This window comes from Aotus nancymaae, unplaced genomic scaffold, assembly GCF_030222135.1.
Source record: "Aotus nancymaae isolate 86718 unplaced genomic scaffold, 86718_ANA_hifiasm-v0.15.2.pri h1tg000040l, whole genome shotgun sequence".
NCBI lineage: Eukaryota > Metazoa > Chordata > Mammalia > Primates > Aotidae > Aotus > Aotus nancymaae.
Window position 1 is genome coordinate 105,595,803 of NW_026988454.1, and position 18,664 is coordinate 105,614,466.

Consider the following 18,664-nt stretch of genomic DNA (forward strand, 5'->3'; position numbering starts at 1 on the left):
ACATAATGAAACAACCAGCCTCATACTGTGACAATGTGTCATCACAATGATGTGACATGGAGACCTAGTATCCTGGAAATATGGTGGTAAGGAGGGAGTTGAGGTCCACAAATATGGCAAAAGTGGTGTCATAGTCTGTTTTGTGCTGTTACAACAGAATACCACAGGCTTAGTAATTCATAATGAACAGAAATTTATTGGCTCACAGTACTGGAGGCTGGGAAGTCCAATAACAAGGTGCTAGCATCTGGTGAGGGCCTTGCTGTGTCATCACATGGTGAAAGATGAAGACATGAGAGAGAGAGAGAGAGAGAGACAGAGAGAGAGAGACACACACACAGAGAGAGAGAGAGAGAGAGAGAGAAAGAGAGAGAGAGGGCTCAACTAGCTCTTTTATAATAAATCCACTCCTAAAGTAGCAGCATTAATCCATTCATCTCATGGCCTAATCACCTCTCAAAGGTCCCACCTCCCAACACTGTTACAATAATCAAATTTCGACATGAGTTTTTGCAGAGGAAAAATCTAAACTAGCATTCCATTCCTGGTGGGAAGCTAGAAATAATGAGTAGGTGAAACTGAATAGTTGGAAGGGCGGTCTTCCCACCAGAGTGCAGAATTACCCTAGTAGGATCAAGGACACCAGTTACCAGGTCTGCAGACTCCACAGCAGACTGCTGAATGTGGGCTTGGGGAAGGATTTAGGAAGAGTGGTGGCTATATTTACCAGAATGTCTACAAGTTGTTTATGGGAACTTAATACTAATTCCTTTTGTCCTTCTTTTAGGCCTTAAGACTACAGCAATTTCTACAGACTCTGAACCAAGACCAGCTTTTAGAACTAGTGCTGTTGGCTTGGAATGGGCTTATCCATTCAAATATCTAGTGATCAATTGGGTAGTTAATGAGTATGAAGACAGCTTAGGAATCAAGTTAGCTCTTCTTACCACAACAGAGGTCTATGGAAGTGGTCCTCAACTGTTAACAGACTTCTTCTCTTAGGGTTACAACTGACATCCCAGTGGGAGTAAGCTTAGGGGACTCATTTCTCTCTCTCCCAATATGTTTTAAAGTTGCCAGAGGACAAAGAAACTCACAGCACACCATCTCCATTTAGTCTTCGGGTGGCAGCATTTACGTGCACTTGGGAGACTTATCTAAACTTTTATAGTTAAGAACAGAAAGTTTCCTTTGCTGACCATAGACTGATAGTCCCTGAGACATTTCTTACAGTCTCAGGGGTACCTAGGTGCTGCCAATGTTGATAGATCAAATGATGTATACTGCGTTCAGAAGCCTCAGTACCTGTGTGGATTTGTATGATTCTGATGATTCTCACTGGGGGAAGACTCATTAAGAATCTAATGAAAGGTATGGATCATGTCCTTAAAATGAGACACAAGTTTTTACATGTAATTTCAGGTCTCTAGAAAGCTATTCATGAATTCCAGTTTGAACTTCTACAGTAGAGATAGGACTGGCAAGAACAGGCTTTAGGTTTATGGCTTTCTTTCTTAAAATATAAACTCTACTATATTCCATTTTAGTGTGTTTCCTGTTTGTTGCCCTGTTTTACTCCATAAAGTATTTGTGGCTACAAAGGCATTTTTAAGACGTACTTTTCTTTCTGTCCCTAGATTCATGGGATGTCCTTACACTGAGGTATCAATAATCTCTGGAAGCATATATTATTAAAACATCTTTTACTAATCATCAGTTACTCATCACAATTTTTTGCTCTCCGCAGTACATTTGGTACCTCTACTGTCCTAGTGACATTATTTTTTCAGGCTATGAGTGCATTGATGCATTAGCATACAACTCTATTAGCACAAAATATTTAATGCAAAAGTCCTAAATGCCAAAGAATTATTGTAAGCAATAGGGGAAATCTAGCTATGCAATGTTGCTGTAGTTTTATTATCAACACAACCTAGAACTTAACTCATAAATCATAACCAAAGTTTTATTCATCTTTTAACATTTGCTATGCAATGATAAAGCTCTTATTTTTTTCTCTTTTTACTTCAGAAGTGTAGAAGTTTCAGATGTAGAATGTTTGTAACTTATACGCAAGTCTCATCTTGGATCTAGAAGGCAATACCTTCAGCTTTCAAACTTGCTTTGTAAATTGCCCATTCTTAGAAATGGTGGAAATATTTTACACCATCTGAATAATAATGAACAATATTGCTCAGTGAATTATAACTCTAGGAGCTTTATAATTTGATTTATTAACAGCTCTCAAATTTTCCATTGGCAGTTCATACAACTATGAGTAAATTTTCTGGCCAAATGACTCAGTATTTTGCCGCACGACAAATCCCACACTGAATGTGAAAACTATATAAACGAATTCTATTTGCTTGCGAATAATAAATGAGTACTTTCCAAAAACTGTCTGCAAAGCATTATATAGTAGATGAATTCAATTATATTGATATTTTTAAGCTCCCAAACTCAGCTGACTTTTTTGAGAAGTCTGTATTGCTCATACACACAAAAAGAACTCCCCCACACCCCCCGAAATTATGGCTTCTGCAGTTTGGTAACCCGTAGAATAACAAAACCTAATTAGGCTCTAAAACAGCTAAAATGTTAAAAGAATAGTCTGAAATGATTCCATTTGCAATCTTTTCCTTTATGAGTATACTTCTAAATTATTTTAAAAGTTTTTATTATGGTAAAATAAAGCCCTTTCCCAGAGAAAATTTGCTGAAAATAATATTTGATATCACTGCAAGTTAAATTATTTTCCTTCCAAAAACTTAAATGTTAAGAAGAACACAGTAATCCATCCACATGATGGTTTCCTGGGTTCTGGTGGCTGGAAATCACCTCCAAATTTATTTTGGGTGAAGTAGGTTCTTCCAGATGATACAGCTCTTTTACCTTTTAATACAAGCACATGTAAAACACTTCACCTAGAAATAAGGAGGTTACCAGGCCAAAATCAGTGTGCTTTATTTCTAATAATTTATTGCTAGAGCCATTCTTACCTAAACTTCTTGTTTTCAAGGGGGTAATATTTCAATACAATGTCCTTGTGTGATTACCAACTGGGTAATTTACTCACTTCCATGTAAATTGGTAATAATCACAGACAACCTAGGCTATATTCCAAGACATTCCTTATCTTTCCCTAAAAGTCACTATGAACTTTTATAATGACTGTTTTTTTAACATGGTGAAAACTGGTCTCTACTAAAAATACAAAAATTAGCTGGGCATGGTGGTGTGTGCCTGGAGTCCCAGCTACTTGGGAGGCTGAGGCAGGAGAATCGCTTGAACCTGGGAGGCGGAGGTTGCAGTGAGCTGAGATCGTGCCATTGCACTCCAGCCTGGTGACAGAGCAAGACTCTCTCTCTCTCAAAAAAAAAAGTCATTATTCAAGTCTGAGTATTAGTAGCCAGATTTGATGGGGAAGAAACCATAAGCACAAAGCCATTCTAACTGTTCAGGCTCAATTTTAACTCTGCAGAGTCCAAAGCAACCTGAGAGCAGAAAGAGCCAGTCTGTGAGGGGACTCAAGGTATTTTGAACAAACTGCTACATCACAAATCCCCAGGAGAATGTCCTCTTTTCCATTCTCTTTAATTATTTCTCTCCCTCTTCTGGCTCCATCTCCTAAGTTCCCTAGAAACTTGTTCAAATATCCCTAGCCTGACAAAATAATCACTATTGGTCTTTATTCAGGATTTAATTGCTTTCCTATTCATCCCCTTTAGAGTTAAATTTCTGCAAAGATTGTAGACAACGGCTCTCTCCTCTTTTTCATTTCTCATTCCCCCTTTAACTCATTAACGTCTACTTTTAGCCTCTTCTGCCATGATGAATCAGTTCTCTGAAAGGTTTCCAGAGGTCTCCTAGTCACCAGTCCTCAATCTTTGCCCTCCTTAGCCTCCCATATGTGCATCTGTTCTAAAAAGCTGCTAAATTGGAACACTCCCTACTTGGCTTCGACCACTTTACTATCCTCCAGTCCACAAATGGAAGCCGTCTCCAAAGTTCTGATTCCGATTTTCTCTTTAGCATCTCCTCCTCAGTCATTTCATCTATTTCCATTACTCCAACTAGAATGTTGATGACTCCATATCTGTTTTTGGTTCTGACCTCTCCAGATTTCCATGGGCTTGCTGGATATTTCCACACAGATGTCCTTCTGATGCTTCCACCTCAGTGGGTATAAAATGCAGTTATCTTCTCCTTCCAAATTATTCCTCTAACCTAGCTCAAAACGTGAGTTATTTTCAGTTCCTCCCTTTTTCTCAACTGGTTGCTACACAGCTTAGGGTGGAAACTTTTCTTCTTTCTGATGTTTCTTCCTGAACCATACATTAGGAACTTGTGCCACAACTTTTTGCCTCTAGGGAAGTACTGAGGAAGATGTTTCTGCCACCTTATTAAAGCACCTTACTCACTGTTACTTTGGAGAACGGAAAGATTTCGTGATGGAAAAACTGGGGAGGGACTGCTAGCCATTAGTGGGCAAGACTGACGTATAAACTTCCCTTCTCACACATGGGCCTGTCTCTTGCTCACACATGCTGTGTGCCTTATGGATTATAAAGTGCCAGGCTCTCCTTTGCCTTTTTAGTGTTTATGCCAGAATTTGAACAGGTTGGGTTCCTTCCAGCCCTAATGTTGGGGGGGGGCCTATCATACTTCAACTGTGACTGGGTGGGTATGCTGAGTGAGGGAAAAGGAGTAAGAGGCCCCATTTTGGCTTTGAGGCTAAGCTGTGTTCTTCAACCTGACTTTAACTTGATAGAGTTAACACAATATTTTAATTTCCTTATGGTTCCTTGTGTCTATTCCCAATTTGTTTGAGAATCTAAAGGGAAGAAGGGCTGCATAATGCACCATCTTCTACATACGTGGTATCAAACTCTCTTAGCTACTTTCTCAAAGCTTTTGTCTTCTTTTGGGTGACAATGGTAACTTATTCTCATAAAAATGTCAACAAATTATACATCTTTTCCATTATGAATTTTCATTTTTTGTATGAAAGATTTTGGCCACGGCTCTCCCTCTCCATCCGTACCCTCAAACTTAACAATTTTTTTGTGACTTTTATCATTCTTTTTTTTAAAAGCAAAAACCTACCAAAAAGAAAAGGTATAATTGTTACTAAATTAAGTTCCAAAAAGCACTGCTTGGCTGATTTAATATTTATTGAATTCCACAATGCATTAGGCACCTCATAAACACAAAGAAAGAGGCAGTTAATAATATGTATGCAATTAATAATTTGAGAAAATGATAAATTAGCAACAAACAAATCAGAAAATAACAATGGAACCAAATACTAACTTCTTTCAAGGATTTGGTTTGCTTATTATTAGTATCTTTAAAACAACTGACGGAAATAACAGAAATGAATGCATCTAAAAAGAAATATCTATAATCCTATGGCATGGCAGTTAAGCATTTGCCTGCCAAGAGAGATAAATGACGTTCTTGTGTGCACTTGAAACTTATAAATGGCTGCAGCAAGACGCAGGATGATAACAATTGTGCTAAAGTAATAGCTCAAAAAACCATAATTGCTATTTAGTTGCTTTTTGTTGTTAAAAAATATAGTGTTCGGGGCAATTTGAATACTATGCTGTGTGTCTGTCTTTTTGACATGTTTCTGTTCAAGGATATGTAGGCTGTTTCAGCTCACTTACAAATTTCAGTCAATGAGAAGCATAAAGATGAGCTTCCAAAATTCTGTTAGTTATTTCCCCCAATATTTGCACAAGGTTAGTTCAGTTTTGTTGTTGTTTAAAATTACTCCACAGTGCCATTGTTGAGTCAAGGTGGTGGAGCATATTTCCTTTCCTGATGTGCCACACATTGCAAGCTCTCACGATTCTCTTCAATAACCCCTGCATAATTGTTGATACAGTTTCTCACTGCAGTGGGCTGCGGTATTAGGAAACCTTTAGCCATATGCACATGATGCAGTGCTACCTGTCACCTCCTGAGTGCTAGGGACTCATGAAGCCTATCCTGGCATGCAGCGCAGCCTACATGATTCCCACCTTACACATTCAAGATTCCCACCTTACACAGCATCTCCACGCAAGGTCCCTTCTGTGTTCAATCCAAAACAACTGAATGATTGAGATGCAACATGTCAACAATTCGAATGTTTATTTTGTTTTAGGAAACCAGCTGCAAACAGAACGTATCCATTGTTTTCCATGCTTATGAATCTGGCACTAAGAGACTGGATTAAGCAATGCCTTTTTAGGTTCAATACTTATACATGGTAATATGTTACTGGTCTTAAGGACATCAATGATTAAGCTTTTATGCAGAGCTGTACAATTGGTTTTGTATAATAAGAAAACAACACTGATTTTGAGATCACTACAAGCAAATAAAACTTTTATTTTTTCCCAATTCTTTACCTGCTTTTCAAAATTTTATAAATTTTTTATAAAATTTTTGTAAAATTTCTTCAGTCTATTAAATATCGCAAAAAAAGAGGCTAATGGAGTCGTTATGAGAAACTCCACGAATGCAGGAAAGTGTTACCTTGTCACTATAATTGCGAGTAAACGAAACAAACAATCCAGCCCCACACGAGGAAAGCCAGCATTGCCTTGGGGGCAGCAGAACGCGGCACAGCACCCGCAACCAAGGCCGCAAGATGCCGCAGACTGACTGCTGCAGCAGCCGCTGCCAGACCAGGTGGCCGTCCGCAGAAGGGCACACTGCAGCGCTCTCGCCATACCTTCCAGGCTGGCAGTGCATCAGTGTTAAGTCCCCCGGCCACCAACTACCATGCTGGTTATGAAGAAACGTTGGGAGGGGACAAAGGGGAGACAGAGTGTGCCCACAAGGGTGAGATCACTATTGCCTCACACTCCCTAAAAAATTTCTCCCTCAAATATTTATAAGCCAAGTCCCAACTTACTTCATCTGGCAGGTCCCTAAATCTGAAATCGCCTCGCCCTTCAAATGCACTAAATGAATCAGAGTTTTAGGGCAAACCCAGGTATATAAGAAGATCTAAAGTGCCCAATTCTCGGCTGCGAAATAAGCACCAAGTTTGGGGCAGAAGAGTTCACCTCTGCAGACCAGAGCGTTCTACCCCGGAGCTCTCCTAGTTTAGAGACGCTTGGAGAGGAGTGGGCCTCCCGTTCTTGGAGGATCCCAATTCCCAGGGAAGGCCCTTCCCAGCGCTCGCGCTTCAGCGCGCGAGGAACCCCCCCACAAGCAATAGCTCACCCGGCTGCATCCTTCAAAGCCCCAACCTCCGGGCGGGGCGTAGGGAGGTGGGAGGTGGGGGTAGCACCTCCGGGAGGCTCCTACCAGCGCCTCACGGTTTTCCCCTGGCTCCTTGGCGCCCCCTGACGAGGGCTCCGCAGCAATTTGGCCAAGGGAGGCTGGTTAGGTGGAAGCCCCAGGTGTCCGGGAAGCGAGAGGCGCCCGGCCAGAGCACCCTCGGACGGCGCGGACTGGCGGGCAGCCCCGCGGGAGGGCGCTGGGCTCTCAGGCCCTGGCGCAGCCCGCGGCCGCCGCCGAAACCGCCGCAGCCATGTCCGCGCGCCCGCGCTGCCGCAGCCCGGCCGTGATGTCATCAGCCGAGCCCTCGCCGCGGCACCCCATTCCCGCCCCCCGCGGCTGCAGCCGGTGCGCCGCGTCCCCGCCCCGACCCACGTGCGCCCGGCTTCTGGGATGCTGAGGTCGGCGGTGGCCGCAGGACGATGCGCGGGGCCCGGGCGGCCGCGGCGGCGGCGCTGCTCCTCCCCACTCGCCGCGTCCCTGGCGGGGCTGCGCCCGGGGGCTGCGCACGGACGGGGGCGGGGGCGCCTGGGGAGGGAGGGGAGAGGATCCCAGCCGCCGAGTCGCAGCCTCGTCGCTGTCTGCTGAGTCATGGCAAGCGCTACCCGCAGCCCTGGATCACTCGCGTAGCGCGGCTGGCGCGGGGTGCGCAGCCATTGGGCTGGGCGCGGGGCCGCGAGCGCCGGGCATGACGCGCTGAGCCGCGCTCGCCCGTGCCCGCCGTCCCGGCGTGCGCCCCGCGCGGGTGCCTGTGCCGCCGCCCTCCAGCCCCGCCGTCGAGTCGCCCCCGCCTCGCCCGCACCATGATCGCCGCGGCTTTCCTCGTCTTGCTGAGACCCTACAGCATCCAATGTGCCCTCTTCCTCTTGTTGCTTCTGCTGGGCACCATCGCCACCATCGTCTTCTTCTGCTGCTGGCACCGCAAGCTCCAGAAAGGGAGGCATCCGATGAAATCGGTCTTTTCGGGTCGTTCTAGAAGCCGAGGTAAGACACGCCGCCACGGGTTTCTGCGGGCTACCAGGAACATTTAAGCCGATTTAGAGAGTGAAGCGCCGCTCCCTCCCTTCTCCTCGGCTTCCCCAGCCCTATCATTGCCCACTTCCCAGGCTGAGTACGTTTCTTTATTTAACACCCCTTGCCCTTTTTTGCCCTCACTTCCGCCCTCCAGTCTCCCAGATTTGAATAACCACGGCGATGCGGAGGGCAGGGAGGGGAGGAACGAACTCAAATTTTTAGTCAGTTTGCTAAAGCCTTAGGGTAATTTGAGCGTAGTCCAGGGCTGCGGCAGCCTCGCCTTCACCCATCCTTCGCTGAGGTAAGAAAGTAAGGCATGGAAAGTTCGGGGTTCGCCAACTCCCCCAAAACTTTAATGCAAACTTCTCGCGGAGAAATCACCTAGATACCGTTGGCCCAGTACTCCTCCTCCCTCCCCCAGGATGTCCCATCAAATTTGCGGCATCTGCGATGCGCTTTCCCGACCCTGGCCTCCCAGGTAAGCCATGAATCACTTGGCAGGTGAAGAACAAGGAGTTAAATGAAGTCTCATTTCTCTTTTTTCTCCCCAGATGCTGTTTTGAGATCGCACCACTTTCGTTCTGAGGTAATTTATTTAGCGCGCACGCTCAAGGTCAGAAGAAGTTCTCTTTCCTGAGTACCAATATTAATTATATGCGTGTTAAGAAACCAGTAGGACATTGAATGACGAGCATGCTTGTCCCCTAGCCGAAAGTGGCATGTTTCCTTTTAAATGATTCCGTATTAGTGCCCAGCGAAGGGTTTTAGCAAATTTCTTGTGTAGTGGAGCTGTTGTACAAGAGGGGACAAGGCAAACCCTAAGAGCGCTGCAGACCTTAAAAAACTTACCCACGGGGTGGATGTCACTTGAGTTGACAATTCGTGATTTGCTGGTGAAAGTGTTTTCTGGGTGCTGTCAGCTGACTGTGGTTGTGCCCTTGGATAAACTAAGATGTTAGTGCAGAACAATTTGATCCATTTTCTATTTTGAAGTTTACATTTCTGTTCTTTCATAAAGCTATCCATGTTTTATTGGAGACAATCTGATGATTTTTGCAAAGCGATGATGGTAGCGTGTGCTTCATGCTTGTGCTAGTCTCCACTCTCAAAACGTGGCCATCCCTCTAGGGCAATTAACCTAATCACCGCACCCCGGAACCAGCTCCGCTGAAGGAACACAAGCTCTCCCTGACCCAGCATTTCTTTAGGAGTTTTCAGACCAACCTCCACTTATCCTAAGATAATTTTCCCTCTTTTTAGGAAATTTGCACGTTGCCAGACTTGGAGGTTGCTGCTTGGTGCAGTTTACTCAGGTTGGCAAAGACTTCATAGTTAAATGCCCTCCATTTACCTGAAGTTTTCTTACCTTTCGTTAATCAGATGTTTTATGGCACGCTAGATGTTTTATTGGGTGGTAGTTGCTTAACAACTTTAACTGTGTTACTGCAAAATCATTAAAATGTTTCACAGAGAGTAACTACATATACCCCTGGAGGGTGAGAACTCTATTCCGTTTAGGATTCTTGAGAGGAGAAGTTAACCAGTCAGATAATCAGGGGTTCCATTCCTGGCTTTACATTAACTAGCTGTTTGGTATGTCTCGGTGTCTCAGTTTACCTATCTGTAAGATAGGGCCATTAGTACCTTTCAGAGTTATGGGAGGGTGGGGGAAATCACAGTAAATTCTGTAAAGAAAAATCCCACTTAGTTCATAATAAGTATTCAGTATTTGGTAGCTATCATTATATTTTGTAAAGTTGAATTTTAAAATGTATAAAAATAAAAGTTAATGTTTGCAAATTTTCAAGTCTTTATTAAATTAATTAATTCAAGTTTATGGAAAACAACAAAAACTGGTACTATTGTAAAACAACAATTTTTGAATACGTGATTTATTCAATAGAGCAACCCATTCATATATGATGAGAAGTAAATAATCGTCAGAGTGCAAACACCAAAATACAGAATTTTGATTTTAAAAAGAGATAACCTTGGAAATGAGGCACTGGAATATTTTCAAAAAAAAAAAGGAAAAAAATAAAAAAAGAACAAGAAAAAAAAAAAAGAGAGATAACCAGTTCCACACATATACATGACAGAATCAGAATAATAATCCTGTTATAGATCATTATACTAGCCATCAGGTATTTCAGCTAAAGCACAAACAAAAAATGAGATACAACTGTGTCTTGTTTAGTTATCTCTCAGTTGACTGTTTTTGTCCTGAGCTTGCTTTTGGTTAGGAAAGCTGGGTGGGGGTAGTTGTTTAATGCCGTAACTCACTTCAGAAGATTCCTGGTATAGTTTGACATCTTTGTGTGATATTTGCCTTGTCTACTAGACTGTGAGCTCCTTGAGGGCAGGACCATATCTTTCTTGTTTAGGGCTGTATCCCAACTGCTTGGCTCAGTGCCTTGTATACAGTGGGTTATTAATAAATTTTTATTGAATGAATGAATGAAAAGAAAAATCTCCTAGTTGGTACTAGTTTTTGAAACTAGGCAAATAGAACTCAAGAGTTGGGCAGAAAAGAAAAATGCACATTCTCAGGATATCACTCAGAATTCAATATTTGCTAAATCACAACTCTTATTGGCTCTTTCCAGGCTTTTAAAAACTGCCCTGGAATTTGTGCTATAAAAATATAAGTCATTAATGGAAACAAAATGGATCTGGTTTGAATTTTTTTTCTGAAAAAATTAAATGCAATATTAGTTTAATTTGTTGATGGGTTACCCATCAGCAAGCTATTTTGATAAAACACTCAAAGAATGCCATTTTATAATTGAAAATTCTGAGACTGTGTTGCAAAAGAATGTCATATTTCATCACTACTTTGCTTACCACAAATGAAATGTTTTCCCTTAAAGAAAACATAGGGAATATTTTTCTTTTCCCTTTTCTATCAAGATGCCATTTTCTGCAACATTTTCTCTTTGAGAAATATCTCTGAATTTACTTGGATTTCAGCATATTAAAAAAAATAGAATTTGTGTAGCATAATGAATATTCTTGTTGCTTTTTATCAGTAGCTGCTGCAAAATAGTTATCCAAGAATATATTTTGATTTCTGAGAAGTCATAGTCATATTGAACTAAGAACTTAGTACTTTCTGTTTCTCCTTCCGTTCTCAGTAAGTAGATAATTCATTTTCAGCATTTCTACAGTGGTCAAAGGAAGAAAATTAGTTTAGGATCTGCTGACTCACTTTAAATCACGAAAAAGCTTTGGGCTAGCCATTGTACAGATGAAGAAGTTCAGTGAGCACTTTGCTGCTTTACTTGGTAGAAGGTATTGCTTCTGGTACCCACACGCCCAGGAAGGAGTCCAATTGTACGGGAAGTTTTAGCCATTTCCTTTTCAGGTAATCAGAGTAATACTCCTAGAGAAAAATCATGGCACCAGGACTCAGTTTGCTTTGGGGAAGTTCTGTAGTAGGGAAAAAAGCCGCCTTCCTCGTCTGAGGAGCTCCAGCTGTTTTCTCCTCACTGAGTATATAATAAACCACATTTCTTCAGTTTCTTCCTTATGAAGCTACAAATAATGTAGATGTTTATAAGATGTTTTGGAACCATAACTGCCAACCCTTTTTATTTTCGTATACTTGCAAACTTTACTACTTTGTAGTAGTCCTCAACATGTTAATATATAGCATATGAGAATGTGAAATTATTAATGCATCTAGCAAGCCCTGAACAGTGAAACTTCATTTCAGTAATAGACGGAAATATGTGTTTTGTGTATGCATATTAAACACTTATACAGTGTTTTTGTTCTTGTTCTAAACAGCTAATGATGAGAAGTGATTTCATGTTGATATAGTAGGACAGTCTAGAAACCAAGTGTTCATTCTGGTTTCTAGAATCCAGTTATCTAGGAAGTGGACTTTTCCTGGGGATTGATAATGCTTTATGCCATGACTTTGAACAATGGTAAACTGTTATCCTAGATTCCTGTGGTGAAAAGCTGTGACAATCCTGATTTTAAGGAAATTTGAGAAAGTGATATGGGTAATTGAGGTGCCATTAGATGCCATTAAATTATAAAAAAGTGTCTTGGGAGTACCTCAGTAGAATGGAGACAATTATAATGCCCTTTGAGACTATCCAGAGTGAATAGTGGTAAATAATCCCTATTCATGAACTCAGTGGAATAAGGGAAGCCTTGTTTGACATAAGGAAGGAGAAGAGTGTGTTCTCTATCTACCAGTTTTTGAATAAATATCTCCACTTCCTGTTTCAGGCAAATGAACCCAAAGAGTTAAGTTAAGCAGTTCCCAAAGAGTCACATAACAAGATAAGGACTGAGTAACACAAGAATTCTCTGGCTACGTATCTTGTGTCCTGTAGTGATGAATCGTGTCACTTATAGCCCAGAGAATAATATGACCAAAATTTTAACTGAAAGAAATTGAGTTTTTAGTTGACGTTTCTTGTAATACTAAATTGGCAATCCTTTAGTTTTTTTTCCATTGATTATGTAAGTTATCCTCAATGAAACAATGGTCCACCCAAGCCCTCTTGTCCTCATTATGTTCCTCGAGTCCTGTATCAAATCAATGGAGAATGGCCAGCAAAATAACCAAATTTCACAGCATCTCATTAAATTTGCATCTTCCATTAAGAATTACCTAATTTACTAGACTAGGAAAGTGACAGTTTATTATTGAGCAATTTTTTGCAATTAGGTTATCTTTGTAAATAAATTCTTTGTCTGGAGTTAAGTTTTAGGTCTAAATTAATTTATACTAATTTAGTCAGCCGTAAGTTGTAACTGTACATATGATACAGTATTCATTGAGTGTCACCAATTATTTTCCAAATAAACACATTTATTTTCTCTTTCTGTCTGAGGTACTGTGTTAAACAATAGGGCTAACAAAGGGTTGAAGATGGAGCCCCTGCCCTTGACAGTTACTTCTAGGTCACTCCCAGTATCAGTGCTGAAATTTTATAGTTACTGGTTTTTTCTGTTATGGTAACTGAACTGTGCCGTTTCCAGCTATGAATCACAAATGTTATGAGAGCATCGGAGGCTGCTGTGTAAAAGTGTACAGCCAATACATGTGTAAAAAAGACAAATTAATCCTATTCAGAGTTTATCATCCCAGAGTCAACACTGCCATATAATTAACCCTTACTTGCTGACAAAACAGAAAAACAAAAAACAAAAGAAAAAACTCCCACTTTTTTTTTTCACGCATCCAAGCCAATTAAATTCATCTAGATTAGAATTGAAACAAAATATTTTCTAGAGAAGTTTGCATTTTTGTGTAATCTTAAGGCTCAAGAATGACTCTCTTTGAGAACTGGATGGCAAAATAGAACTAGGATAATAACAATAATTATTGGCATAATGTAAGGATTATAAGAATAGGAGTTCAAGGCCGTGCGCACTGGCTCCTATCTGTAATCCCAGCACTTTGGGAGGCCGAGGCAGGCAGACCATGCGGCCAGGAGCTCGAGACCAACCTGGCCAATATGGTGAAACCCCATCTTCTACTAAAAAATACAAAAATTAGTCACGCATGGTGGTGGGCACCTATAGTCCCAGCTACTCAGGAGGCTGAAGCAGAAGAATCGCTTGAATCCGGGAGGTGGAGGTTGCAGTGAGCCGAGATCACGCCACTGTACTCCAGCCTGGGCGACCGAGCGAGACTCCATCTCAAAAAAAAAAGAGTTCAAAATCCTGGTTTTGGGTTCTAGCTCTGCCACGAACTAACTGTGTCACCTTGGTCAAGTCTCTTTTGTTGTTGAGACTTAGATTTTGTGTTATGACTGGTAATGTGAGGATGATATCTGAAGCCCCTTGCAGAAGTAATAGGCCAAGTATCTACTACATAAAAAGTGTCCTGCTGTAAAGGCACCAGGAAAACATGATTCCTGTCTTCTAGGTGCTTAAGGCAGGAAAAGAAAAAATATCATTAGCATAAATACCAGGTAACAAATCATGTATAGAAAAGGAATGGTTGGAATAGTTCTAGTGAAATGGTTGCTTCTAACTCAAGTGATAGGGAAGTCTTCCAAGAGAAGTGATGTTTATGCTGAAGCCTGAAGATTGTATGGTAAGTACAGTAGTCCTGTTTTATGTGTGATTTTGCTTTCCGTGATTTCAGTTACCCATGACCAACTGTGATCTCAAAATATTAAGTGGAAAATTACAGAAATAAACGGTTCGTAAGTTTGAAATTGCGTGCCACCCTGAGTAGCACGATGGAACCCTGAGCTGCCCTACTGCAATCCCACTTTGTCCTTCCCAACATGGGATCATCCCTTTGTCTAGCATATTCATACTTTATACTCTGGCCATCTCAGTTTTTGGATTGACTGTTTTGTCACACTTATGTTCAAATCACCCTTATTTTACTTAATAATGGCCCCATAGAGCAAGAGTAGTGATCCTGGCAATTCAGATATGCCAAAGAGAAGCTGTAAAATGCTTCCTTAAAGTGAAAAGGTAAAAGTTCTTGACTTAGTAAGGAAAGAAGAAAAATCATATGCTGAAGTTTCTAAGATAAACCATAAGAATCAATCTTCTGTCTGTGAAATTGTGAAGAAGGAAAAAGAAATTCATGATAGTTTTACTGTCATACTTTTAACTGTGCATGGTAAGTGCTCAGTTAAGACAGAAAAGACACTAAATTTGTGGGTGGAAGAGATGAATAGAAAACATTCTGATTGATGGCAATGTGTTGCATCAGCTTTACTTAATTAAATTATACTTTATCATATTTATGTATGTATAGGAAAAAACATAGTATGTATAGGGTTCAGTACTATTTGTGGTTTAAGGCATCTACTGGGGTCTTGGAATGGATCTGTGGTAGATAAGTGGGGTCTGCTGTACCTGAGTAGATTCAGAGATAATGAGAGCAAAACCCCAGGTTGGTATAAGGGCATGAGAATAGACAAGATTTAGGAAAGCACATACCTATTTTCAAAGCTTGGTGTACACCAATATGGTTAGAGAGAGGGACTCTTGAGGTTGCATAAAGGAATGTAGAGCTGGAAGTATACATAGGTGTCAGCTACAGTAAAAATGATTTTTGTATACACATGATAGTAGACAAAAGGCTTTGACATAACATTATTTTGTTTGAACACTTTAGGAGGGGACCTGCTATGATCACTCTTAAGAGAAGCAAAAGCCGGGCGCGGTGGCTCACGCCTGTAATCCCAGCACTTTGGGAGGCCGAGGTGGGTGGATCACGAGGTCAAGAGATCGAGACCATCCCGGTTAACACGGTGAAACCCTGTCTCTACTAAAAATACAAAAAAATTAGGTGGGCATGGTGGCGCGTGCCTGTAATCCCAGCTACTCAGGAGGCTGAGGCAGGAGAATTGCCTGAACCCAGGAGGCGGAGGTTGTGGTAAGCCGAGATCGCGCCATTGCACTCCAGCCTGGGTAACAAGAGCGAAACTCCGTCTCAAAAAAAAAAAAAGAGAGAAGCAAAAAATCACCTTTTGATCTCTTTTCCAGCAACCATAACAAAACAGCCCAATCACTCTTCTTTTACTCAGAGAGAACAAAGAATTGTGGCCTCTGCTTCAAAAGGCCTTGGAAAATGGCCAGTTGGGGACCTTTCTGGTGACCCTGAGGCTGAGCTTTTGAAGGGTACCATGTTTTTGAGGTCCAAGGATCAGCGTCATTGGGTTATATTCTGACTGCAGACACCATCTGTCCAAGGATTTATGGCAACTTGCTTATGTGTTTAGTGTGGTCATTACAAATTTTAATACAAAGTATAATAAATTTGCAGGTAATTCATTATTGAACTTTTTATTGACTATGAAATACATTAAAGTTTAAAAAAGTATTTTAAATGTATGTAGCAACTTTTCAACTTCTTTCTTGAAAAATCCTCTCCTATAATAATTATTCCTAAATATTTACCCTCCACTCGAGTCCTCAAACCTACTCCCTCACCTTCAGCCAGTGACCATTTATCTCCTGACTCAGAAAGAATATTAATGCATCAAGTAATAGCTCCTTAAACTTCTTGGACCTACGAACTAACTGACATCTTAGCCTTCCCTCCCGGTCCAGTGAAAAATTCATCTGTTATCCACACTGATATTTTATGCTTATGTTGTGAATTCTTTTCTTCCCATCTCTTTGGGGATATTCTATTAGTCATTCCCTCCTTTATCCTCAGTCGCTCCTTCTCTTCTGGCTCCTTTCCCTTACCTACAAACATCATACGTGCTTCCTATTGGAAATAACAGCAATAGCACAAAACCTCCCTGTGCCACCAGTTCTTCTCTTGGCAGGAAAAGTTTCCTGAAAAAGCTTTTTATTTGTTATGTTCTATTCCTCACCTCTCATGTATTCCTCAACTTAATATAATCTGGCTTCTGCTGTTGCTATTTAGATCACTCATACTGAGCTCACCAGTGATTTCCAAATTGCTAAATTGATTGTTTCAGTTTTTAATTTAGTTGATCTATCTAGTATTTGATTCTATTGGCTACTGATTCCCTCTTGAAACTTTCTTCCTGGTTTCCAGACAACACCCTGTTAATCCCCCACCCCTTTCTGGCCCTGGCTCTCTCTGTTTCTTTACTGGATCTTCTTCCTACTTAGAACTTGGCATTTCCTGTCTTGGGCCTAAAGAAGAAAACAGCTTTATTGAGATATAATTTACATACCATATAGTTCACCCATTTAAAGTGTATAATTAAGTGGTTTTCAGTATATTCACAAGGTTGTGCAACCATCATCACAATTTAATTTTAGAACATTGTCATCGTCCCAAAATAAATCTATACCCATTAGCAATTATTCCCTATTCCCCTTCTTTCTTCACCCTTTAACTCTTGCCAGCCAGCCACTACTTTCTTTCTTTCTTTCTTTCTTTCTTTCTTTCTTTTTTAAGGTGGAATGCTTCACAAATTTGTGTTTCATCCTTTTGCGGGGGCCATGCTAATCTTCCTTGTATCTTTCTAATTTTAATATGGATGCTGCCCAACCAAGCACTGCTTTCTATCTTAATAGATTTGCTGGGCTCCATTTTTGCCTATTCAGATTTTACTTGTGGGATCTCACTGTACTCACTGTTTCAGTTTACCCTCATATCATGGTTACTGTGAAATCTGTCTATCAAATTTAGACCTCACTCTTGATCTCTAGGTTCAGAGTCACCTACTTTTTCCTCATTTTCCCTGTAGATGTCCCACTGGCATCTCAAACTGAACATGTCCAAAACTGACCCCATCAGTCCTTTACTGTATCTTATGCACCTATTTTGGAGAATGGCAGTATTCTCACATCCAGTCTCCAAACCCCTGTAGTTTTTCAAACTAGGAATATGGAAGATAGAATAGATGGCACCCTCATTCATCCTGCCCCATCTGTCTTCTCTTTTTTATTTTTCTTTTTTGAGGGAGTTTTGCTCCTACTGCCCAGGTTGGAGTACAGTGGTATGATCTCACCTCACTGCAACCTCCAACTCCCAGGTTCAAGCAGTTCTCCTGCCTCAGCCTCCCAAGTCTCTGGGATTACAGGCATGTGCCACCATGCCCAGGTGATTTTGTATTTTTAGTAGAGATGGGGTTTCTCCGTGTTGGTCAGGTTGGTCTCAAACTCCTGACCTCAGGTGATCTGCCTGACTTGGCCTCCCAAAGTGCTGGGATTACAGGCATGAGCCACCATGCCAGGCCTGTCTTCTCTTTCAAATATCTCTGGACTCTGCCTTAGTATTCCCATTGCTGTTTCTTTGGTTCAAGCCCTATGATAAGGCTCTGGACAAGTCTCTCTGCATCCCCTTCCCCAACCCATCCACACCAATTTAATAAAGATCATTCAAAAATACAAATTAATTATTGAAACTTCTATCAGTTATGGAGACATTCAGATTTAAGTAATAGAAAACCCAACCAAAAATGGGTTATTAATAAACAGGGATTTCTATTCTCTCATAATCAGAAAGCTAGAGATGGCCACAGGCTTTGCTTGAGTGGTTCTTCTATGTCATTTTTGGTATATTTGGGATAATCTGGTCATTCTCTCATGGTTGCAGGATGGTTGACACAGTTACAGATACAGTGTCTAAACTCAAGGATGGGAGGGGGCAAAGGGGCAGAGCCAGCCATGGATATTTATCAGAAAATCTGAATATTTACCAGAAGACTTTTCAGTTATTTTTCTACTTACCCTTCACTGGCCAGAACTGTTGCAGGCCATCTCTCACAGTAAAGGAGGCTTGGGATGTGAGGTTTTATCTTTCCTAGTGTCTGTAGTAGAGGTAGGCAAGAGAGAGTTGGCTAAGCCATATTTCTCGCCTACTCAAAATCCTTGAGTAGAGTTCCCACTTCTTTCAAGATCACAAAGTTCATTCTTAATATAACATCAAAGGGTTCCTTGTACTGAT

General features: G+C 41.2%; 2 protein-coding genes and 1 non-coding gene across 16 annotated transcripts in view; 1 reads left to right on the top strand and 2 right to left on the bottom strand.

The window, feature by feature from the left end:
* Positions 1-7,575, bottom strand: part of BEND6 (BEN domain containing 6) — a 77,436-nt gene extending 69,861 nt beyond the window's left edge. Inside the window, exon 1 of the mRNA XM_021665452.2 lies at positions 7,225-7,575. The gene's annotated coding sequence lies outside the window, so the exon portion shown is untranslated. The remainder of the gene's footprint in view (positions 1-7,224) is intronic.
* A 266-nt stretch (positions 7,576-7,841) lies between these two features.
* The window catches only part of DST (dystonin), a 497,116-nt gene continuing 486,293 nt past the window's right edge, over positions 7,842-18,664 (top strand). For 12 of the 14 annotated variants that reach the window (XM_064360946.1, XM_064360948.1, XM_064360949.1 and 9 more), the window contains exons 1-2: positions 8,085-8,265; positions 8,847-8,881. In XM_064360946.1, the coding sequence (XP_064217016.1) occupies positions 8,085-8,265; positions 8,847-8,881 (216 nt within the window). Of the gene's footprint in view, positions 8,266-8,846; positions 8,909-18,664 lie in introns of all 14 variants that reach the window. The other 2 variants (XM_064360963.1, XM_064360947.1) reach the window with 2 other exon arrangements.
* Positions 17,165-17,271, bottom strand: LOC135268524 (U6 spliceosomal RNA). Its single transcript, XR_010336837.1, has one exon. It is a non-coding gene; the product is annotated as a U6 spliceosomal RNA (small nuclear RNA).